General features: G+C 36.2%; 1 protein-coding gene across 6 annotated transcripts in view; it reads right to left on the bottom strand.

Annotated features, from left to right (window-relative positions):
• The window catches only part of CSNK1G3 (casein kinase 1 gamma 3), a 111355-nt gene that overhangs the window by 62766 nt on the left and 22160 nt on the right, over window positions 1-26429 (bottom strand). For all 6 annotated transcript variants that reach the window (XM_045081421.1, XM_045081423.1, XM_045081422.1 and 3 more), the window contains exons 2-3: window positions 10156-10583; window positions 3923-3963 (exon numbers count right to left, since the gene is read on the bottom strand). In XM_045081421.1, the coding sequence (XP_044937356.1) occupies window positions 3923-3963; window positions 10156-10333 (219 nt within the window). In that variant the 5' untranslated portion in view covers window positions 10334-10583. The remainder of the gene's footprint in view (window positions 1-3922; window positions 3964-10155; window positions 10584-26429) is intronic.

Genomic DNA, 26429 nt, shown 5'->3' with positions numbered 1-26429 from the left:
ATTATACCCATGAGTTTAGGTAACTACATATATACTCCCACAACCACCACCTCAAAAAACCTTTAGAACATTTCCATCATCCTTCCCTCAGAGGTGGTTACTTGTTGACTTTTATCACCTTTGGATGAGTTTCACCTGTTGTTGGATTTCATATAAATGACATTACACAGTCTATGTTCTATATGTGTGTGGCTGGCTTTTTTCACTCAACATAATGTTTTTAAGAGTTATATACACAGAGAGAGAAACAACATAAACAAAAGCAAAAGACACTCTAGATATAAGTAATAAGCAATAAGTGCGTGAAAATATCTATAGAAAGCAGTTAACTATTTAACAAAGTAACAGGCAATCTGTATAAGATCCAGTAGGAAAGTATAACAATGTAACAATATTTAAACAAAACCAACAGAACTTCAAATTTTTTTTAAGACTTCTATAAGTGAACTTGCAAACTCAGTGTGCCAACAAGTTAACACAACAGAAGAGAGAATATGGAAACTGGAAGATATATGGAAGAATGTCCACAGAACTCTAAATGATTCTCATTTAGAGAATGCCTCTAAAGAAGTTATACGGAATGAATGCATTATGAAAGAAAAAAATGGAAAACATAGGGGGAAAAAAGATCAGACAATACACAGAGAAAGTCTAATAGACATTTGATAAGCGTCCCAGGACAACAGGAGGAAAAGAAGTGAGCAGAAGCAACAACTGAAGAAGTAATTGCTATGAATCTTCAAGAACCAATTAAAGACAACAAACCACAGACTCAGGAGGAATATAGATCCCAAACAAAAGAACTAAAAACAAATCTATACCAAGACCTATCATAATGAAAACTCTAACCCATGACAAAGACTTCAGATAAGAAGTGAGTAAAATCCCAGGGGAACAATTACAGTCATAAACATAATTGTGAGAGAAAACAATGAACTTAGCTCCCGAGAGGCAGGACAGAATAGTTAAAAGAACAGACACTAAAACCTCACTGTTCTGAGTTTGAATCCTAAATTTGCTATGTACTAGCTGAGTGGTTTTGGCAAATTACTTAACCTTTTTGTACTTCTCAGTTTCCTCCTCTACTAAAGAGGGATAAAACTTTATCCTCATCATTATATACACATTCATTAACTGTTTATATTTTATATATATATATATATATATATATATACATTTACATACATGACTTAAAACAGTGCCTTCCATATAGTGAGTGCTGTAATACCTATAAATTCTTCACTTAACTCTACAGAAGTATGTAACCATAAAATGTAATGAAAGATGCAATCACCAGTGAAATTAAATACGCAACTTACTCACTCACTAAAACTCCCTAGATAAAAACAGAAACTCCCATCTAATTTAGGTAAGTCAGTTCAGCTTGATTCCAGTACTTTACTAGCAGTAAAATTTTATTACACCATCATATAACAAAAGTTTAACAGGCTGACATTTTCATTATTCATGAACACCAGGTTATTAGATGAATGCAAACAACAACAGATGAGGGTACCAGCTGAGGTCAGATTAACAAATTACCCAGAAACAAACTACCAATCTGAACTAGGATAACATTAAGAAAATGTGAAAACCTTTCTAAGAGATAGAACTGAAAGTAGTCACTGAAATCTGCTCTCTGAACACCACTATTATCAAAATGCCCCTATTTGTAACCAAAAAATAGAAATCAGATGGCACTGAAGGTAGACAAACATAATATTTTCAAGTGATTGCTTTTAAGGCGGGTCCTGAACAAAATATATATTTCGTATATAAGATATACAAAATATATATATTTTGTATATAAAAATATTTAATAAACTAAGTACCAAATGATGGTCCAGTAGTTTATGTGAAATGCCTTCTGTCCTACCAAGCTATTTTCCTGTCCTACCAATCTATTTTTTGGGTGAATTCAAGGCAAAGGTGCCTCTATACCATACTTAAGCCTCAAAGTATTAGACACAGATCCAAAGAAATTGCCAGTTTCACAAGGAAACCACAATTATTATACGTAGCATTGAGCAATGTGCTTTATAAAAAGGGGCAAATCAGAGCAGAGGGAGATTGTTCAAAAAATAAAAGGAAAATAATAACTAAGGGCATAGTGAGACATAATAAAGATAAAACTAAAAAGAGTTGTACACACATGTGTATATGTAAGACTGAGAGATGACATACTAAATGTTTACTAAGGCGTCAATGGAGCAAGCAGGGTAAACAAGTCCGGAATCTGAGAGTAACAAGATCTAAGAGTTACCAATTAATGCCTGAAACAGACAAGGGCAGGTGAGCCTAGAAGAGTGGCTCCTGCTTTGACACCGTGGTTGATGCGCCACAGCGTTATCAGTTCACCATCACAGCTCCTGGGAGCTGCTCACTACTGGCTGCTAGAGCAATAACACCGAATATGGGTGTTGCCACATTCCTATCCTTGCGTGCCACCCCCACTCCCAACACCACACAATGTCTAGATCCTAGGTTGCTGGCCTAGAACATGGAAAAAGGAAGAATTCCAAAGACATGAAAGTCAGCAATGCTCTTTTAGACACTGTCCAATGCCTGCAACCTCAGCCTCCCTCTGTGATTCATACAAACTCTTGTCCCTTGTTTGGATTTCATGATCAGAAGAGAATCTTGTCATTTTAACTTGCTTTCTATGCAGATCAGCCTACAGAAAGCAAACATGTTTACAATGATTTGTGGATTTGGGGCGTGTTAATAATAGTAAAATACCTCACTTTAAATTAGAAGTTAATTCTTCCAAATATTTATATCTCTGAGAGCTTGACTGATGGTGTGAACTGATGGTTAATGTAAATCCACTTTTAGTTGCCAATGACAAGCTTAACAGATGACCTAACTAGATTTGTTACCATAAAGCCAAAGAGAGACCTTAACACTAAGGTGAACTCATCTAGGCAAAAGCCAGTACCAAAGCACATGTCAGCCAGCCAGTCTCTCCTGGTGGAATCAGAACCCTATTGTGCATCTTTACTTCCCCGCAAAAATAAACAGCCTTGTTATAGCCAAAGTTCGTCTACAATCACAGAGACACTTAAAATTAAGTAGTACAAGTTTTCTATCTTATCTCCAAAGATTTTCTATTTCTCTGCTGCCTCTTCTTCTGATAGTCTCTCCTTATATATTAATCTCACATTACCCTGTAACAGTGGTTCTTTTGGCAGAAGCAAGATTGACAATGGCAAGAGGACTGGAAAAACCAAGCCGCTCAAGCTTAACCTCAGGGAAATCTGGCTGGCAAGCCAGAGAGAAAAGTTGTGCCTGAAGAAAGTTGGGTCTCATAAAAATTCCCAGATCCCAATTCCTCCAGAGAAGAGCTGCCTCACAGCTGTCATAGTTGGCAGAGTTAGGACTACAGAAAGGTCCCATGGGACTTTGCTTTCCCTGCTATCCTCCACTCACATCAATAATTTCTGAACCCCTGAAGGTCAAACAAGAGCCAGTATTACCATACAGAAAAGATTGGTAGAAAAAGAGATTTTGGAAACTACCTGGAAATATATTTTCAAAGAATGTAATCCTGAATACTAAGGACACTTCTGTCCAAATGCTTGACTCATTAAGAGAAATTTCGTTTTCTAGTTTTTCAACAGTTAAAAATGCCAATGTGCCAGGTTCTTTAAATGAAAAACTGTGCCAAAACTCGAAAATGAAATTCTAAATTGCTATCAAAATAAAGGGTCTGTGTTCTCGTGGCATAGAAACACAGACATCTATACATTATCACATACTTGAGGGGCATGCTTATGCCTGCAGCTTAATGACAGAAAATTCAGTTATGCATATCATTTTCCCAGGAAACATTCAAATTACAAATGATATGAAAACAGAAAAGTAAGTAAAATATAAACTAGTCATCAAAGACAAAACAGGAAAATTAGAAAGGTGAACTTACCAGTTTAATTGCCACATATTCATTTGTATATAAATTTTTCCCTTGAAAAAGAAAGAAAAAATGTCAGATTCTACCAGTAATTAATTCTTAGAGATATATTATGTAAAACTCTACTCTGGGTGGGGAAAAAAAAAAAAAGCACATAATCTAGTTACATAAAGCAAAGGGGGGGCACCGGGGTGGCTTAGTTGGGTAAGCATCCAACTCTTGAGGGTCCTGTGATCTTGGGCTCCTCGCTCAGCGGGCCATATCCTTGATATTCTCCCTATCCCGCACCCTCCTGTGCATGCACAAGCATTCTCTCTCTCTCTCTCTCTCTCTCTCTCAAAAAAATCTTTAAAGCAAAGGTCTTCACATCCAACTGTTTTAGCAAAAACCTCAATGACAAGGAAATCTTAACATTTATCGATTCAATGACGTATTTAGCATTTCACCTGGATTCAGAGTAGAAGGTGATACTAATAAATACATTAGCCCACTTACAAAAATGGAAAGATTATTATTTTGCTGGAACACTGCACACAACTCAGAAAGTCAATCAATAGTCAAACACATGCTAAAATAAATGTCAAAACCAGAATGCCTATATAAAAAGAATACAAAATTCCTTTTCCAGTCACCAGCTCATTTTAAATCCTTCATTATTATGAAATGTGTTCTCATTAGAGCTCAGATGTAATCCAGTAAATACATTAACCCAGAAAAAACCTGGAATATATTAAAAATGAAACAAAGAAAGAAACATTATTCAATAATTGCCTTTGACAAACTAGTTAACTACTTCGAGGGGAACAAGGGTTTTTAACATCTTAGCTTATGACCACATTAAATTCTGAATATTTTAAAATGTAGATATAGATTATAAAATGAGAAAAAAAAATTACCCAATATATAGGAGTCTTTCTGAGCATTTTTAAAAGGTAGAAAAAGTTAAGATTTTATACAGACTGGAAAGCATAAAACATGTTAACCTCTGTATGTCGAAAAAATTTTACCATATACAAAGAACAGGCAAGTAACAAACCAAAATAAAGATTTAATACCTTTGATACATAAATTAAAGTTCCTTCACAAGTACAGTAAAAAGAATTTTTTAAAAAAAGGTGACTTCTGAATTTCCAGCACTGTTTCAATAAGCGTGTCTTATTTCTATAATAAGAAATGCAGAAAAATGATAGCTTTTTTTTTTTTTTTAATTTTGATAGTAACCGGCCCTGCTTACATGGCTGCTGAACAGAGAACAGGCAATCATCAATGTTCACACATGGGATTTTCTAGCATAATACCTCTAACTTCCTTTTCAACAGTAACTAATGAGTGGCAGTAAAACTAGGCACAATTTCAGTGTCAGATACCCAAAGCAGTGTTTGTTCATACAAATACGATAACAAACATCTGAATTTTGTCCTTATTTTAATAAAAGTGAATGACAAAAAAAGAGATTTCTTTTTTTTTAAAGCATTTGTACCCATGCTAAATAAATAGCATAAGGCTCCAAAGCCATGAGACCTGGAACAGGGATGGACTCAGTAAGAGTGTACATTCATTCAAGTTATTGGCTGATCCCATCTTAAAAAAACAAAAAATTCCAAAAAAAAAAGTAACACATTTTCAGTCGCTTGGTTCAACATTTAGAAGTGCCTTTGGCTATACCTTCCAGAATACAGTATGTATGAAATTCAGGCTTCCTCAAATAAGCACAGAGTAAATCATTTAATGATACAGTGAGGAATTCATCTTGAGGAACTGATGTTTCACAAAGGAATAATTCTGTTTTGAGTTCAAAGAGAGAACTTGTATATCCTCAAGACGTTATCATCTTTTCACAACTACGCATGTGATGCTTAATCACAGGTACCCAAGGGAAAATATCCACGGGACAAAAAGTGAGGTTAAATACAAAGAACACAGAACCAAAATATACCAAATTCTTCCACAAGTACTGTTTTTTTAACTGGCATTTATAAAACCAAAGGTCTACTTTTAGGTCAGAGCAGAAAGCACTAAATCCTTAAAGCATCATCTTTTTTTTGAACACAAAAGATTTTATTGAACTCTGAGGATTATATTTTTAAACATGAGCAATGTTGAGACAATACTACCAATGCATCTGTGCTACCTAACAGGCAGAGCCTCACAGTTGGCTTTTAATCAATGTTTGTTTTATGCATGAACAAACAATGACACGCTAAGTATGTCTTTGTGAGTATAGTATGAGAGAGAGAGAGGGAGTGGTATGTGTAGAGGGAATCCAGTTAAGACAAGGCTCCAAGCAGACTGGTTCCGATTAACTGATGTTTTAATCCCATTTCAAAGGACATTCCCAGTAGAGCTCTGTGCTATACTGAACTTGAAAACATGGATTTACCAGTTGGGTGGTACTTGGATACTTGGGTACATAGAAACCTATGTTCTACAGAAACTATGTATATGTTTATAGCAGGAATTACTAGTTGCCCACCAATATCCAAGTGCTCCATTCTCTAACAACAGAATGACTCAATTTTAAAGCGGCAGTCCAGCTAGAGACATTTCCAGCCTTTCTTCCAGCTTGGTGTGGCCATGTGATTAAGTTCCAGATATGAGCGGACAGAAGGTTTGTCACTCCTCACTTCCTGAATGATTTTGTGTTCTCCTGGCCCATTTTCTTCTTCCTGCTGGCTGGCTGGCTGGCTGGCTGGCTGGTGGGAGAAAGCAACCAAAGGGGCAATCACCTTACATACAGAGACTGAAGCCATATACTGAGGATACAGAGGTGCCCTGGTGGCCTGAGGGCTCTTCCTCTGCTTTGTGTTACAGAAAACAACAAAAACCTATTTTGCTTACTACCACTATATTCCAGGATCTCTTTGTTAGAGCATCACAATCTGTTCCTTATTATGACATTTTTCAGTTAAGTTCCATAATATGCCTCAGTTAGTAGCAGTAAAAATCAATAAGTATAAAAATGATGAATGCACTCAAATCTGCATTATTTATTCAAAATATTATCATAAGGCCTGCAGAATTTTCAATAAAACAATTCTTAAAAACAATCAAACAAGAAGAATTATCAACTATATAGAAGAAAAGAAACAACAGTAAGAGAAGTTATTGAAACTCCTGTGGCATACTTCATTATGTCAAAAGTTCCAATAACTTATTTCAGAAATAGTATCCCATAGAGCTATATGTAACAACCTTGTTCTGTGTTCTTTTATGCAGGCAGGGGTAGCCAAGAGAGGGGACATAGAAGAGGCTCAGGAAAACAAAGTTTATTATCCTCACAGACAAGAAGTCACAGGAGAAGTATCACAGTTTGGTCAAGTGGTAGGGGACAGAAACAAAGGAAAGGGAGCTTAGATCAAAGGCTTTATTGGAGTTTCTGTAGAAAACCAAGGCAAGGCAGGATCAACAGTTCAGGATTAACTAGTTTGGATAATTCTGGTGGCAAATAATTAAGGGTCTTTGGGCTATAAAGGTGGTCTCTCATCTTACACCTAGCCATGGGATGATTAATGAAGACTGCCTCCTAGAACATACAGGCCAGACAAAGGAGGTACAGCTCTGCACCAGTTATTCTGCAGATCAAAGGCATGTTCCCAGCTGAGTCCTTTGCGATGGCTAGGAACTGGCTAGCCCCAGCAGGAGTAGTCTCTCCCCAAGCAGAAAGATTTTTTTAAGGTGTCAAAATTCCTGATTATTCAGCAGTATTTTACTGTTTTTTCACTATATGTACCATATACAGGTTCAGTATATGGTACACATAGTTTCTCATATTGCCCCGGTGAAAAGGGTCAGCTAGATTCATTGTGTGTGTATACCAACACACACACGCACACACACACGCACAGAGGTATACATACACATAAATGTATTTATAAACATATACACGTATAAACATATACACGTAGTCATTTTGAAATTAATTACATAAAACCACTTTTAAATAAAAATGGCCAATATACTATAATCCTACAGTCATAGCCACAAAGAGATAAGAATACAAATACGTATATATGATCACCTGTAGAGCTAATTTATACATATAAATTTAAATAAAAATACATAGAACATGTCATCAATATAATTTCAAAACAGAACAAATATCTTGATACCATCTTTTAAGGAAGCAGAACAATCACTGTGTTCCTAAAATATGCAGGTACAATGCTGGTCCTTTACATTATCATCTAAATTTCATCTCCACAATAAACTATGAAGTAGGAGTAATTCCATTTTAAAGTTGAGGAATCTGCAACCCCAAGTAGTTCCCTGGCTTATATTTTCCATGATAGAGGGGACAATTTTTTTATTTTTCCAGTATTATTAGTGCCAAATCATGCCTCCTACATGACAGATAAGAAGTAGATTTGGAAGGATGAAGGGTGCTAAAAGTGACACAGGTAAATAACCTCGATTTTCTAATTCTAAAATCAGAAACAGTTTAAGAATTTCAAAATATCTAACTTGGAGTGCTTGCGTGGCTCAGTGGGTTAAGCCTCTGCCTTCGGCTCAGGTCAGGTCATGATCTCAGGGTCCTGGGATAGAGCCCTGCATCAGGCTCTCTGCTCAGCAGGGAGCCTGCTTCCCTGCCTCTCTGCCTACTTGTGATCTGTCAAATAAATAAATACAATCTTTAAAAAAAAAAATCTTACTCAATATCCTTGAGAAAATGAAGTGTAAATCATTCAGCCTTTCAAATATGTGAGTCCCTACTCAAATGCAAGAGTATGCCAGGCACATCAATCACAGCTCTTTACAAGTGTATCACTGCCTTTTATTGGCTTGCTTCATGAAAAGACTTAATGCACATTAACAACACAGAATAGTATTAAAATGAAGGACTAACTACAAATTAGGGTGTTTTACAAGATGAAAATAAGAAGTAATTGAGTAGATAAACATACAATTGGATTTATTTCTAATAAGTGGGGTTGTATCTAAGGAATATTGTAAAGCTAAGTTTTACCTTTTTACATGGCAAGTTTTCACTCTTGGTGGGCCAGTGATCAAAGAGCCCTCGAGCAACCTCAGTACTAACAGCCATATAACCATGCTGCCCTGTTCTTATTTCTCTTCATTCAGGATAGCCATATTTCTACTTTACTGGCAGTTAAAAGCCTAGATTTTGGTCCTGAGTCTGTCATTAAAATGCTGTGTGACATCTGGCAGGCAACCTTCCCTCACGGAATTTCAACTGCCTTAAATGTAGAGTTAGGAAGTTTAATTAGACCAGTGTTTACCATACCACCCTGATTACAAAAATAAACTGAATCAGTATTCTCTGTCCCTTGGTAAGAATAAAGATTTCTTGAGGCGCCTGGGTAGCTCAGTGAGTTAAGCATTGGACACTGATTTCAGCATAGGTCATAATGTCAGGGCCATGTGATCAAGACCCCCCTAGCGCTTCAAGCTAGGCATGGTACCTGCTTAAGATTCTCTCTCTCCCTAGCCCGATCACTCCCACTGGGTCTCTTAAAAAAAAAAAAATCCAGATTACAGAGCCCCAACGTGGAATATACTTGGTTAAATGGTTAGAGAGGGGGTGGTGACAGAATCACAATGTAAATTTCACTGATTTTTTTTTTTTTAGGTTTATTTATTTGAGAGAAGGGTGGAAGGGCAGTGGAGAGGGAGAGGGAGCCTTAAGCAGACTCCACAATGGATGCGGAGCCCAATACAGGGGTTCAATTTCACAACCCTGAAATTATAACCTGAGCAGAAACCAAGAGTTGGATGCTTAACCAAGTGGACCACCCAGGCTCCTTAATTTCACTGATTTTTACGCAGTTTCAGTATATTACCTTGGCTTTAAGCCATACATACCCTCCTAAAGGGGTCAGTTACTACATGTTTTCAAATATGAAAAAAAGAGCCTAAATACCATTCTTAATACACTACAAATGGCTCCTTATGGGTCCTTTTTTCTTTCCCCACCTTGTTGGGTCTTTTTAATTTACTTTCTTTTTTCTCATATTCCAAATGGGTGATCTCAAGTAAACAGACATTCACATACTATTCATATATTATACTATATATACATGTATGAATACACATTCATATACTAGGGAACTCCTTACAAATGAAAATACAAGTATGAAAGAAATTTCCAACATTTATATTCTTTAAAATTATCACAACAACAAAACAACTAAACAATATCATTTTCATTAGAAAGTAACGTTCAGCTTAAAAAAAAAAAAAAAAAAAAAAAAGCTTCCAGCATAATGGAATAAACAAAATAGTCTTACCTAATCGTAATTCTCCAAAATTGCCACATCCAATTTTTTTTCCAACTCTAAAGTTAGGTCCAACCATTAAAACTCCAGAGGATGAAGACCCAGTTCCTCGAGTGTTGTGTCCCGACCGACCACTAGGTCGTGCCATTCTATCATCTGATTTGTCCTTGTCTTTCTTTTTATTATCCATATCAAGTTTGCGGTACTCCACTTTGAATTCTTTAATCAAGACAAGCACAATGAAAAAGGGTATTGTGAGAATAGGTACATCACTAGATTAACTGTACCAGGTGGGTAACTGCTAACATTCAAATTGCAGCAGGTAGTCAGTTAACTGAAGCGTGTTCATCCCATTCGTGAAATTTTTCTCAGTTGTCTTTTCAGCAAAACATGTCTTCAAAATTATCTCTTCAGTGATGTAAGCTGATATTGATAGAGAGCTAGAATGTTAAGAAAAGAAAATTAGTTAACCTGAAGAATTTAAAAACATATTTTGGGGATATTAAAAACATAAGTTCAAGCAATGGATTATTGCTATTTGTTGATTCCCACTTAAATCAAACCACAGTAGACTTAGAGTAACCATTAGCCTCTTCCTATACTTTAATAAAAAAGAGATGATAAAAATAAAGAAAATTTATTAAAAATTTAAAATATTTTAAAAATTTGCTATTTCATAAGCCAGTATACATTCACTAACCTAGACCTTACAACTTAAAACCATTTCAGTTTTATCCATAAGTCAATATAAGATTTTCTACTTAAAAGCAAAAAAGAGAATATATTTTGAAAATCAGTAAAAGACTTTAGTAAAATTGTCTTCCACAAGTCCATACACACATAGGTACATTTTCAAAATCTTTTCAAATATACATTCTCATTTGAACTTCATTCATTCAAATATTTATTAGAAATTATACAAGGTGCCTGGGTGGCTCTGTTAGTTAAGTGAATGCCTCTGGCTCAAGTCATGATCCCAGTACCTTGGGATCAAGCCCCACATCAGGCTCCTTGCTACGCAAGGAGCCTGCAACCTCTCCCTCTGCCTGCTGCTCCACCTTCTTGTACGCGCTCTCTCTCTCTCTCTGTCAAATAAATAATAAAATCTTTAAAAAAAAAAAAAAAAAAAGAAAGAAGGAAGGAAAGAATTCAAATACAGGAGTCTAGGTGGCTCAGTCATTAAACATCTGCCTCCCAGCCCAGGTCATGATCCCAGGGTCCTGGGATACCCACATTGAGCTCCTTGCTCAGCAGGGAGCCTGCTTCTCCTTCTCCTTCCTGCTTCTCCCTCTGCCTGCTGCTCCCCCTACGTGTACTTGCGCTCATTCTCTCGTTCTCTCTCTCTCTCTCTCTCTCTGTGTCAAATAAATAAATAAAACCTTTTAAAAAAGAATTCAAATACTATTTATTAATAAATAATAAATATTTATTATTACTTATAACTATATATGGAAATGGGCTTCAGAAATGGTAATGCAAAGAGCACTCTTGCCACCCATCATGGGAAACAATTCTTATGTAACATTTGAACTAGGCCTTAAAAAAAAATAAAAAGTAATTTCACAAGATTAAGAAATACTGGCCATGGGGCGCCTGGGTGGCTCAGTGGGTTAAAGCCTCTGCCTTCAGCTCGGGTCATGATCTCAGGGTCCTGGGATCGAGTCCCGCATCAGGCTCTCTGCTCGGCGGGGAGCCTGCTTCCTCCTCTCTCTGCCTTCCTCTCTGCCTACTTCTGATCTGTCTCTGTCAAAGGAATAAATAAAATTAAAAAAAAAATAGAAAAAGAAATACTGGCCATGAGGTGGAGAAGATTAGTTTTTATATTTTCTAATAGATACATGAAAACACTAAACCTCAAAAAAAGGCTTTTGGAGGAGTCTTCCTCATTCATCTTCTCTGGGAATTTCACCCATCTACCATACCTCAATTCTGCAAGCTTGAGCAATTCTCCTACTTGTGTTTGAACAATTTAAGTGGATTCCTATTCTCTGCAATTAAAGAAGTAACTTCAAAACATAGTCACTAATAAGGAAACCTGGATCAGTATCAAGGACTTCTTACTTGTATTTCTGAAACTTATTATATAATGCAATTGCAACAAGAGCTGAAACAAATAGTATCATCTGATTAATTCCCAGCAATCCCCCAAATAGGCTTTTAATCCTAACACCCAATGTGTTTAAGTTGTTTCATAGTATTTCTGCCATACTCATATTTTGCAGATAAAACTGTAAGCATCTCTTTGGTATCTGTAAAAGACATACACTGCTTATTCTGTTTCCAAATATAATAGAGTAACTGATACTGAACTGCCCACCCTGCTATAAAAAACTACACAAATGGATAAAATTTATAAAGCACCCATTTTCAGTTATTGAGTAACAGGCACTATGGTCTATGATCTTCGAGAAAAAGCAAACACATAAGGTGAGTCCCACCTTTACCTAAGCTCTCTAGGGAGGGATAATTTTCTGACCACAATACACGGAGGTGAGACACGGGTAGAATGCAGTGATTAAGATCAGTCACTGCTGAAACAAGTGAAATTTGTAGGATTTGGTACACAAGGTGAGGCAGTGGTACAGTGCTGGGGATAAAGAGTGGTAGGCAGAAAGCTAGACTACATGTGTAGCAATATTCTGAAATATCTATTGGACAATGGCTACTATGGGGTTAAATGAATAATGAACATACTAATGGCTGCACAGTGCTGGGAGAGATTTAAGTTCATATATAGTCATGGTGGAGGAAACTCATTAATATCCCAGGAATTCAGCTGAGACACCACAAAGACCAGGTCTTAAGAGTAAAGACCATACTCTAGAGTAAAAACTACAATACACGGCTCAACTAAAGCCTAAAACCAAGCCTAGATTTAAGAAAAGCATCAGCAAACCTCCCTCCTTTCCATAACAAAACTGAACATACTTAAAAAGACAAAAGACCCAGACTCTTAACAATGCTGGACTCCTAATGTCTAGCATACAATTAAAAATTACCAGACATGCAAATAATTAGAAATTCCACAGCCAGGAAACCAAACTGTCAAAGGAAACAGACTCCAAAACAATCCTGATAGTGGAATTAGAAAACAGGACTTTAAAACTACTAAATAGCGATTAAAGTCCTAGTAAATTGAATAAAGAGAATGGGACAGAAAATTTTTGAATAAATAATGGTTCAAATTGTCCCAAATTCAGTGAAAAACATTAACCTATAAGTTGAGGAAATGTCAAACTTCGAATAGAAATTAAGAGCACTGGAAATCAAAAATGCATGGGTATTCATTTCCTTAAAAGATAAATTACTGATTAAAGCACAAATAACTTTTTAGTGTCATTAATAACAAAAAATGGAAGTAAAATTTATGACAACAAAAATGGGGGCAAGTATATGGAATTGCATTATTTTAAGATTGTTATATTTGTGGGGAATGATGTGGTTCAATATTAAGTAGCCAATGTCAAGCAAAGAATGTTTATTTTAATATGCAGGACAAATACAAAAAAATTAACTGAATAGGAATAACTAAACAACTAAGGCAAATTATAAAAACAATAAACAACATCTGATTAAAACAAAAGAGAAAGAAGACATGAGACAAAAAGAAAACAAAGATCAGGACACTACAGTCAAAAACACACAAAGGCCTATGAAAATAGACCACATTCTCAAAAGGGAAAAATTGTCACTGTATTTAAAAAGCAACATCCAGGGACAGATGGGTGGCCTAGTCGTTAAGAGCCTGCCTTTGGCTCACATCATGATCCTGGGGTTCTGGGATTGAGCCCCACATCGGGCTCCCTGCTCAGCAGGAAGCCTGCTTCTCCCACTTCAGTTCCCCCTGCTTGTGTTTCCTCTCTCTCTGTTAAATAAATAAATCTTTAAAAAAATTTTTTTAAAAAAAAGCAACATTCACCTATATTCACCTCTAAAAACAATTTCAAATACAAAGACAAAGAGACTGAAAGTAAAAGAAGAGACAAAGATACACTATGCAAATGGCAAGTGTAAGAAAACTTGAGAAGCTACAATATTACCAAAGTAAATAGCCAAAGAAATATCTCTAAAGATACAGAGGTCCAGTTCATAATGCCAAAAATATCGATTAAGCTGAAAAACATAAAAATCATAAATACATATGAACAAAATAAAAAACTAAAAAAAAAAACTAAAATGAAGAACTAAAGGAAAAAAGACGATCAAAGGTGAAAATGTTAACAATGCTTCAATAAATGACAAAATAGAAGACAAAAATATCTAGGGGCGCCAGGGCGGCTCAGGGAGTTGAGGGACTGACTCTGGATTTTGGCTCACGTCAGATCTCAGGACCATGAGATCAAGCCCCACCACATCAAGCTCCATACAGAGCAGGGAGTCTGCTTGAGATTTTCTCTCCCTCTCCCTTTTGCCCCTCCCCATGCTCTTATATGCTCTTTCTAGAAAATAAATAAATCGATCTTCAAAAAATTTTAAAGGAAGCAAAAATATCAGGATTATACTGACACAGTAGATCTAAATAATACCATCAGTACCCTGCACTTAGCTGACATTTATAAAATATAACATTTAATAACTACTAAATAGTATTTCCTTTAAATGCTCATCAAGAAAGATCATATGCTGTGTCAGAATTTAAATCTCACAGAGCTGAAGTATTACACAGCACATTCTCTGATCAAAATAAAATTTAAAAGCAATTATAAGGGCACCTGGGTGGCTCAGTGGGTTAAGCCTCTGCCTTCGGCTCAAGTCAGGTCATGATCTCAGGGTCCTGGGATGGAGCCCCGCATCGAGCTCTCTGCTCAACAGGGATCCTGCTTCCCCCTCTCTCTCTGCCTGCCTCTCTGCCTGCTTGTGACCTCTCTGTCAAATAAATAAATAATAAAATAAAATAAATAAATAAAATCTTTAAAAAAAAGGAATTATATACACTTTTGTGTATAAAGTTGAATGGGGTGGCTGGGGGATGGGCACTGGGGAATGTATGTGCTATGGTGAGTGCTGTGAATTGTGTAAGACTGATGAATCACAGACCTGTACCCCTGAAACAAATAATACATTACAAGTTAATATAAATAAATAAATAAATTGAAAAATAAATGTGCGAAATTAGAAAAAGCTGTAACAAAATAATAATGAAACACTAAATTTTTTAAGCTCTATCTAGATCAACACTTAGAACAAAATCAGAAGCTTTAAATGCCTAACTGAAAAACATTTTTAAGCAATGATCTAGGTTTTCTTTTTTTTTTTTTTTAAGATTTTATTTATTTATTTGACAGAGAAAGAGATCACAAGTAGACAGAGAGGCAGGCAGAGGGAGAGAGGTGGAAGCAGGCTCCTTGCTGAGCAGAGAGCCTGATGTGGGGGTTGATCCCAGGACCCTGAGATCATGACCTGAGCTGAAGGCAGAGGCTTAACCCACTGAGCCACCCAGTCACCCTAGGTATTCTTTTTAAAAAGCTAGAAAAGAGCAAATTAGACATCACTTTAAGAAATAATTTAATGCGGTGCCTGGGTGGTTCAGTGAGTTAAGCCGTTGCCTTCAGCTCTGGTCATGATCTCGGAGTCCTGGGATCGAGTCCCACATAGGACTTTCTGCTTGGCAGGGAGCCTGCTTCCCTCTCTTTCTCTCTGCCTACCTGTGATCTCTCTCTATCAAATGGATAAATAAAATCTTTAAAAATAAAAAGAAAGAAAGAAATACTTTAATAAAACTATTATTAATATCCCATGAACTATATGAAAATATAGTCTTAATAAGTGAAAACAGGAGTGTCAGCTGATAAATGCCAAAATATCATTAAAAAAATGGAAACTCTAGAACAAAAAGACTCATATGTGAAATGAAAAGCTTCACTGGATACACTTAAAAGTAGATTGAATAAAGCAGAATAAAGTGTCAATGAACCTGAAAGGAAATTCAAAGAAATTATCTAGGGAACAAAATCAATAAAAGTAGAAAATAAACAACAGAGGAAGTAAATAAAGCCAAAATACTCCTTCTCTGAAAATTAACAATAAAACTGGTAACTCCTAGCAAAAATGATCAAAAATGAAAAGAGAAAATATATAAATAACCAATAACAATACTGAAAGAAGGCACATCACTGAAGATCTTACAAATTTTAAAAGGATAAAGGACAATTATGAGCAACTTTATGCCAGTAATTTGATAACTCAGACGAAATGGACAAATTTCTTAGGGCACCTGTCTGGTTTAGTCAGTTAAGCAACTGACTCTTGATTTTGGCTCAGGTCGTGAACTTCAGGTCATGAGATCCAGCCCCACACTGGGCTCCAAGACTTTTGTGTAGAGTCTGCTTGTCTTCTCTCTTCCCCCTAAGGCTTGTGCACACTCTCTTTCTCTAAAATAAATTAATTAATTAAAATCTTTTTTTTTTTTTAAGGGAAATGGACAAAAATTTTTTTTAGAAATCCAACATAGGATTACAAGATGAAATAGAAAATATCAATAGCTCTGTATATATTAAAAGAACTTAATTTTTTTTTTTTTTTAGCAAAATCTCTCGCATATTTGAGTGAACAAAGTCAGGAACCTATGAGTACATATTATATGATTCCAGTTACGCGAAGTTCTAAAATCAGCAAAACAAGCTGTGGTGATAGAAATCACACCAGTGCTGCCTAGGGTGTTGGGATATCTGAGTGAAGAGTAGCCTGAGGAAACTTTCTGGGAGAAGGAAATGTTCTACATCTTAAGTGGAAAAGGACTACACAGGTGTATACATTTGTCCATGCTCATAAAATGATACTTAAAACCTACACATCATAGGTCATAGTATCAACAACTCTTCAAAATGTGACTTTTAGAAATAACCCACACCCAAAAAGCAGTGCTACATCAGAAAGCTCAGGTTTTTTTCCATCCTATAACATTATTATAATGTTTCTTAAAGTTAATGAATGTATCAGTACTTTACTTTAGAATATATCAGAATTTTACTACTTTAGAATGTATCAGTACTTTAATTTACCACAGTACTTTACTTTAGAACCTTAAAGAGCCTTTCTGTATTTCTATACTTCTATTACTTCTAGAAGTAATTTTCCTTTTGCAATCTTCTTTTTTTTTTTTTTTAAGATTTTATTTATTTGACACACAGAGATAACAAGTAGGCAGAGAGGCAGGCGGGGAGGGCGGGGAGAGGGAGAAACAGGCTACCCGCTGAGCAGAGAGCCCAGGACCCTGGGATCATGACCAGAGCTGAAGGCAGAGACTTTAACCCGCTGAGCCACCCAGGCACCCCCCTTTTGCAATCTTTTATGTTATTTTCAATACATAGCTTTTGGTTTACATTTAATCAAATACCCAAAACACAATCTACATGTAATTAAGAATTCAAATAATAAAGATGAAGTAAAAGTACCCCTTGGGATACCCACACCCCTTGTCTTCCAACCCACTTGCCTATGCAGAGGTAATAACCATTACTTTCAGTTTGGTGTGTATGCTCCAGACCTTTTTTGTAATGCATGTATGTACATATTTGTGTACAGCAATATTTAGAACTTTGTTTTACAGAAGTCCTCACAAAGCCTCTGAAAAACCAGAAGTGCCTCATGAAAGAAAGAGCCTATGAACGTGTTTCATATATGAAAGGACTTTTGCCCTTTCGTCTTCATACCCCTCTACCCAATATGAATGGTAAAGGAGCAAGGGCCAGCATAATGGGCGAGGGGGGGGGGGTGCAGAAAAAAGTCAAATCTCTTCCCCAAACAAAGTTCCAGAGCCAAGAGCCAGGCCTGAAAGTGAGAGGTGGGGAGATAGTGGTTGAAAGAAGCAAGGAATTAGCTTAAAACTGAACCTCAAAACCTTTAATACCTGAAAATAAGTCCACTGCCAAAAGTAAACTTATTCTTATAAATATATAACAAAAAATCAAAGGAAACTAAGATATCATCTATGAGTGAGGAAGGGAGAATAATCAAAGCAGATACATGATAATGTGGTTAGTGAGAAAGGAAGCTCTTTTCTGTTTTAGCCTTTCCAGTTCACCACATTCAAAAGAAACTCCTCATGAACCCGTAATAAGATTTTTTAGTCTTTAAAATATGTTTACAAATACATTTTTTATTGAAATATTTTCTTATTGAGGATCTCAAACAGCACTAGTACTTTCCCTATTATAGCAACTACCCAATAGTATTAGTATCACCTACAAGTCTAGCTATTAACTACAGCCACAAATTCCAGCCTACAGGTTAAATTCAGCCTGTTTTGTTTTGCACACCACAAACTAAAAATGGTCTTTACATTTTTACATGGTTGGGAAAAAAATTAATAATAACATTTTATAACACATGAGAATCATGTGAAATTCAAATTTTATTGTTCATGAATAAGTTTTTGTAAGAATGAATCCAAGAACGCCTGGGTGGCTCAGTGGGTTAAAGCCTCTGCCTTCAGCTAAGGTCATGATCCCAGGGCCCTGGATAGAGCCCCGCATCAGGCTCTTTGCTCAGCAGGGAGCCTGCTTCCCCGCCTCCCTCTCTGCCTGACTCTCTGCCTGCTTGTGATCACTGTCTGTCAAATAAATAAATAAATAAAATCTTAAAAAAAGAACGAATCCATACCAATTCGTTTACATATCTTGATGGCTACTTCGGGTTACATGAGAGGAGTAGTTGTGAGAGAGCGTATGTGGCACACCTGTCATTTCGAACTGTTGCACAGCGCACCACAAATTGCTATGACCATGCTTTTAAAGCACAGGACAGGGTGGACTAGGTATTTCACATTAGATAGTAAAGCACTGTGTTCATTATAACACTATACTAAAGAATAAAATATACTTGGACATGACCAAAAATACTAGCTTTCCAGTGCTGTGTAACAATTTAGCAAAAACGTCAAGGCTTACAGCAATACACATTTCATGGATCAGAAGTCTGGGCACAGCTCAACTGAGTCATTTGCTCAGGAATTCATGGCTTCATTCAAGGTATCAGCCAGGCTGCATTCTCACCTGGAGGCTAAAGTAGCGAAGAATTCTCTTCCAAGCCCTTTCAGATTATGGGCAGAATTCACATTTTGGCCCTGTAACAGTAAGGGCCCTGTTTTGCTGGCTCTGGGATGGAGGCTACCCTCGGGTTCTACACAACACCTACAGGTCCTAGAAGGTGCCTATAGTTCTGTGCCATGTAGGCTTCTCCGACATAGCCACTTACTTCAAGTCCCCCAAAAGAATCTCTAACTCCAATTTTCAAAGAATGAGTTTTATGTAAGGTAATACAACCTTCTCTCCTACCTAAGTTCCAATCTTTGTACCCTGCTCTAATACAACAGTTGGGTCAAGTCTAGGGACCCTCACTACATGATTCCAGACCTCTTTGATGCTACCTGCCTATCGAGGATAATAAAAAAAAGAGGTCTTGGAATACCAACTAGTAGCAAACACTTGGGCAAGGATTAATATGGCTATCCTTATTTTAATAATTATAAAATAGGATTAGACTAGGAGATTTCTAAGGATGCCATTATATTACGGACAGTATTAAAATTGCCTGTTGAATTTGATGACAACGACTCATATATAACTTCATGATCTTTGAACCTAGTACACTACTGGGCATGTAGGGCAGTCAATGGATATTACAGATTAATAAATGATTTATTTCTATCCCTAAACATTTCCAGGTTTTAGGTGTATAATTTCTACTTAGAGCGCCCCTCCCCCAGCTACTTATCACCAGACCCCCTAACATCAGGCTGTTCGTTCACCAGAAAGACCTCAGTGAGAATTTTTTGCATATGCCAACCAGTCTGCTACCCGTGCTCCCAAGAATGTTCTGGATGAGATAGCATTCCCTTGCCTGAGTTACTCTGTTAATACTGTCTGCATTTCTGTCTTCTGTAGTGATTCATCCTAGCACCAAAGAAAAATCAGTTCTGAAAACCGAAGACATTCTTTCAGCTCTACCTAACACCAATAAACCATGAGTCACAAATCCAAATGCCCAAACAAGTAAGGCAGGTAATATGTATGAGTGAATCAAGCAGAGACTAAGACCATAAGGAATACTAGGGACTACAGCAAACTAGAAAGCAAATACTCCACTTGAAAGGGACAGTTTTTACTCAGCTGTAAATATTATCAGTGCCATTGAGGAATCTAGACATACCAATTTTTCCAGAAAAATGCAGAAGCTCTGTATGTGTGTGTGTGTGTGTGTGTGTGAAATCTCTGTAGTTGGTATTTGCTGAGCACTTACTACAGTAAGTATTTTAAATAGATTAATTCATAAATTCCCAAAAAGTTTTTTTTACCAACAAGGAAATTAAATTTTAAAGACATCACATGGCACGACCAGAATCATGAAGTTAGTAACTAATACGGTGAGAAATGATTTAAAAAAGGAGAATTCCTGAGTTCATATTCTTACCCACTTTACTTTCTCATGTTGTTCTTGCTGTCTGACCTCTCAAAATACAGACTGTTTCCTTCTAGCTGGATCTGCAGCCTGGGACTTCCTTCTGCCTTTTGCCATCCTATATTCTCAGTATTCTATAACACCTCGATACTGGCCAATCCTAATCTGAACCAAACTGGGCGGCGGGGGGATGCAGGGGGAACGACCCACCACTCAACAAGCCCCATTCATGTACATAGGGCTCCAAGATATTTCTGAACAAAAAAGCCATACACACACACAGAACAGAAGAAAAAAATTATTAACCTACAAAATTGTAACATGCTGTCTATGATATATATATATACCTTTCTGTTTAAATATCCTATTTTTTAAGAGTTAACAACTGTAACTATGTATATTCTTACCAGTTACCCTTGGAGACATGAAACATTAATAAACTTATAAAAGATGGGAAGAAACACATATACTACAGGTGAAAGAGTGAAGGAAGCAAAATCCCAAACTAAGTGCCAGAAAATAAAACAGGTAAGTAAAGAAGTGATCTGCCCGACTAGAAGTCCACAAAGGCTTCCTAAAGGAAGGTGAAATAGTGAGCACGAAAGAAGGGATGGGAGGCAGGGATAAAATGGGGGAATGGGAAAACTGTTACTAACTACAAGTAACTATCTCCTATGTAAAACAAAACAAAGCAAAACAAAATAAGAACAGACCTCTAAAGAAGCCAAAGGAAGGCCCAAAGGAGAACATGGGGAAGGGAAAATTATACTCTGGCATCACAGAATGAAACCCATCCCCATCTGGCATTCTGAAGAACCCCTTGCCTACAGACTGGTGCCCTGAGTACTCATTCTAATGTGGAAACTCATAGTCAATAAGCACCATCGTGTATACATGACATCAAGAGACTAATGAACCGACAATTCAGAATTACTGTATTTGGGAAGAAAGCTAATTATATGAAAGAAAAATACAAACAAAAAAAGCAAGTAAAAAATCTGGCAAACGGAGATCACCCACACAAAAGAAGAGGAAAGACTACCAAAAATAATAATAACTAGATCCAGAGAGGCTTTTGAGAAGAACAGTAATATAGAGGGAGAATGACAAAATAATGTTACATTAAATGGAATAAGCAAAGATCAAGTGGGGAAACAATCTTAATATACAAAACAAAAATAAGAAAACAAATAAAGGAAAACACACAGGATGAAGCAACCAAACACCTCCAACTTCAAATTAATAATTTCTTTTTTTTTAAGATTTTTATTTATTTATTTGACAGACAGAGATCATAAGTAGGCAGAGAGGCAGGCACAGAGAGGAGGAAACAGGCTCCCCACCAAGCAGAGAGCTGGATGCGGGGCTCGATCCCAGGACCCTGAGATCATGACCTGAGCTGAAGGCAGAAGCTTAACCTACTGAGCCACCCAGATGCCCCTCAAATTAATAATTTCAACAAATGTAAAGGACAAAGAAAATTAAAAAAACTTTTCAAAGAAAATTTTCCTGAACTAGAGCAAAAAGGGCCCAAAGAACACTAATGAGGAAGGATACCCTCCATTTATGGCACTGTTAGTTATTTAAAACAGTCAAATTATGGAAGCAGCCCAAGTGTCTATCAATAGATAAAGGGTAAGGAAGATATGGTGTATGTATTCAATGGAATGTTATTCACCCATAAAAAAATAAAATCTTGTCATTTGCAATAACACAGATGAAGCAAGAAAGTTTAAGGCTAAGCAAAATAAGTCAGAGAAAGACAAATACAGGATGTCACTCATATGTGGAATTTACTAAACAAAACAAACTAACAAAGGGAAAAAAAGAGCAAGAGGGAGACAAACTAAGGAACAGATTCTTAACTATAGCAAACTGATAGTTACCAGACAGGAGGGGGTGTGAGGATGAGTGAAATAGATGAACTAGGTGATGGGGAAGAAAGAGTAAACTCACCACTATGAGCACTGAGTAAAGTACAGAATTGCTGAATCATTATATTGTATACCTGAAACTAATAAAAAACTGTAGGTTAACTATATTGGAATTACAATAAAAAATAATAAAAAATTTTTAATCCTAGTATACTACTTGGTTCTCCAGCATGTCCTAAAAATGCAAGCACAGTTCATTGATTTTCAGGTTTTAGAATCAATCCTACCCCAAAAATGCAAGATAAATGTTATAGAAGAGAATATAAATTGCCCAACCTTCATACAATTGACAAATGCTCAGCTGTTAAGTGGAAGTAGAAGTGGTAAAAGAAACAAGAGAAATAAGAGTATCTGCACCTTACAAAGTATGGAGTAAAGACAAAAAAAAAAAAAAAAAAGAGTGAGAGAATTTAAAATTGCTAGAATAAAACAGAAATGTAAAAATGTTATTTAAAATGTCAAAGGTAAGCAATGGAGGAAGTAAAAATAGTAACTTTCCAAACATTTAAAGACAGAAGGGTAACTGGAAATGTGTAGGCTAAAATTATATCACTGTTACAGTAGAAAATTCTAAGATAATCCATCTGCCAAAAAAAAAAAGACAATTCTGCTTCCTCTGTTCTAATTTGAATACCTTTTATTGATTTTTCTTGTCTGACTGCTGTGGCTAGGACTTCTAGTACTATGTGGAAGACAAGTGGTTAGAGAGGGCATCCTTGTCTTGTTTTTGATCTTGGAGGAAAAGCTTTCAGCCTTTCACCACTGAAAATGATGTTACCTATTGTAACATAAAGGCTTATCACAGATGGCCTTTATTATGTTGAGGTACTTTCTTCTATACATAATTTCTCAAGACTTTTATCATGAACAGATATTGAATTTTGTCAAACGCTTTTTCTGAATCTATTATTGTGCTCATACAATTTTTAACCTTTATTTGGTTAATGTGCTGTATTACATTTATTGATTAGCAAATGTTGAAGGATCCTTGCATTCCAGGCTTAAATCCCACTTGATCATAGCATATGACCCTTTAAATGTTCCAGTAAATTAAGTTTGCTAGTGTTGTGTTGAGGATTTTTGCATTTATATATATTATGGATATTGGTCTGTAATATTTTTTTCTATAGAGTCCTTATCTGGCTTTGGCATCACAGTAGTACTGGCTTCATGAAATGACTTTAGGAGTATTACTTCCTCTTCAGTTTTTTTTTGTTTTATTTTGATTTTTTTAAGATTATTTATTTATTTATTTGAAAGAGATAGAAAGCACACAAGCAGAAGGAGCAGCAGGCAGGGAGAGGGAGAAGGAGAAGCAGACTTCCCAGTGAGTAGGAAGTCCGATGTGGGGCTCAATCCCAGGACCCTGGGATTGTGACCTGAGCTGAAGGCAGACGCTTAATGACTGAGCCACCCAGGCGCCCCTCCTATTCAGTTTTTGGAAGAGTTTCGGAAGAACTGTATTCATTCCTCTTTTAGATGTTTAGTAGAATTCACCAGTAAAGCCATCGGGTCCTGTTATTTTGTGGTTGTTGTTGTTGTTGGGAAATTTTTCTTTGCTAATTCAATCTCCTTAGTAATTACAAGTCTATTAAGATTTTCTATTTCTTCCTGAATCAATCTTAGTAGGTTGTTTGTTTCTATGACGTTATTTTTTCAGATTACACAATTTTTTGGCAATAATTGCCTACAAGAGTCTCTTACGAGCTTTTGTATTCCTGCAGTATTATCTGCAGTATCTCCTCTTTTGTTTCTAATTTTGAGTCTCCTCTTTTTTTCTTAGCCTAGCTAAGACTTTATCAATTTTATCCTTAAAAGAACAACTCTTCATTTTGTGATCTTTTCTGTTGTTCTAGTTTCTATTTCACTTAGCTCTGCTCTGATCTCATTATTTCCTTCTTTCTGCTAACTTTGAAGTTAGTTTTTTCTTCTTCTAGTTCTTTTTCTTTTACCTTGAACTATAAACTTTAGGTTCCTTTATATTAGGTCTTTATTCTTTTTTTTTAATATTTTATTTATTTATTCATGAGACAGAGGCAGAGGGAGAAGTGGACTCAACACTTAGCAAGGAGCCCAACACAGCACTCAATCCTAGGACCTTGGGATCATGACCTGAGTGGAGAGCAGATACTTAACCATCTGAGCCACCCAGGCTCGCCTTTCTTTATTCTTAATATAGGCTCTTATCACTATAAATTTCTCTCTAAGAAGTATTTTTGTTATATTCATTAGTTTTGGTATGCTATGTGTCCGACAATTCTACCAAAAACTGTTAGCTATAACAAGCAAATTAAGTAAAGTTACAGGACACAAAAATCAACATACAAAATTCATGAACTATCATATACTAACAATGAATGCTCTGAAAAAGAAATTATAAAAGCAATCCCATTTACAACAGGATCAAAAAGAATTAAATACTTGGAAATAAGTTCAGCCAAGGAGGTGAAAGACCTATACACTGAAACATGTAAGACATTAATGGAAAATATTGAAGAGGCGCAAATACAACAAAGATAGCCGATGTTCTTAAATTGGTAGAATTGATTAAATAACCCAAAGTGATCTATGTATTCAACACAATCCTTATCAAAACTCCAAGGACTTTTCTTACAGACAGAAAAAACAATGCTAAAATTCAGAGAGAACCACAAAAGACTCCAAATACCAAACCAATCCTAAGGAAGAACAAGGCTGAAGGCATCACACTTCCTGACTTCAATCTATATTACACAACTCCAACAATCAAAACAACATGGTATTGACATAAAAAAAAAAAAAAAGGACACATAAATCAACAGAACAAGATAGAGAACCCAGAAATCAATCCATACATATATGGTCAACTAATCTTTGACAAGGGCACCAAAAACATAAAATGGGTAAAGGATGGTCTCTTCAATAAATGGTGTTGGGACAACTAGACATCCACATGCAAAAGAATGAAAGTGAACCCCTATCTCACATCATTCACAAAAATTAACCCATAATGGGCCAAAGACTTAAATACAACACCTGAACCTCTAGGAGAAAACATAGAAAAAAATCTTCCTGACACTGGTCTCGGGAATGAATGTTTTAAATATAACACCAAAAGAATAGATAACAAAAGTAAAATGAACAGATAGGACTACATCAAACTAAAAGTCTGCTGTAGCAAAAGGAAACCTCCAATGAAATAAAATGGCAACCTATGGAATGAGAAAAAGTATTTGTGAATCATATGTCTGATAAGGAGTTAATGTCTAAAATATATATGGAACCCATACTACTCAATAGTAAATAATGTGATTAAGAAATAGGCAATGACCCGAATGTTTATAGCAGCAATGTCCACAATAGCCAAACTATGGAAAGAACCCAGATGTCCATCAACATATGAATGGATAAAGAAGAACTGTATATATACACAATGGAATACTATGCAGCCATCAAAAGAAATGAAATCTTGCCATTTGCAACGACGTGGATGGAACTAAAGGTATTATGCTGAGTGAAATAAGTCAATCAGAGAAAGACAATTATCATATGATCTCCATGATGTGAGGAATCTGAGAGGCAGAGTGGGGGGTTTGAGGGGTAGGGAAGGAAAAAAATGAAACAAGATGGGATCAGGAAGGAGACAAACCGTAAGAGACTCTAATCTCATAAAACAAACAGAGGGTTGCTGGGGGGGGGGGGATAGGGTGGCTGGGTTATGTACATTGGGGAGGGTATGTGATATGGTGAGTGCTGTGAAGTATATAAGCCTGATGATTCACAGACCTGTACCCCTGGGGCAAATAATACAATATATGTTAATTAAAATAATTAAAAACAAAAACAAAACAAAAAAGAAACTGAATTTGTAGATAAAAAAGCCCAGATGGCTTCTCTGGTGAATTCCACCAAACACTTAAGTATGAAGTAATACTCACTCTACACAAATTTTTCTAAAAAATTAAAGAGAATTAC

This window comes from Mustela putorius, unplaced genomic scaffold (assembly GCF_011764305.1).
Source record: "Mustela putorius furo isolate JIRA1106 unplaced genomic scaffold, ASM1176430v1.1 tig00000561_pilon_pilon_pilon, whole genome shotgun sequence".
Lineage (NCBI taxonomy): Eukaryota > Metazoa > Chordata > Mammalia > Carnivora > Mustelidae > Mustela > Mustela putorius.
This window is presented reverse-complemented; position numbering and strand designations above follow the sequence as displayed.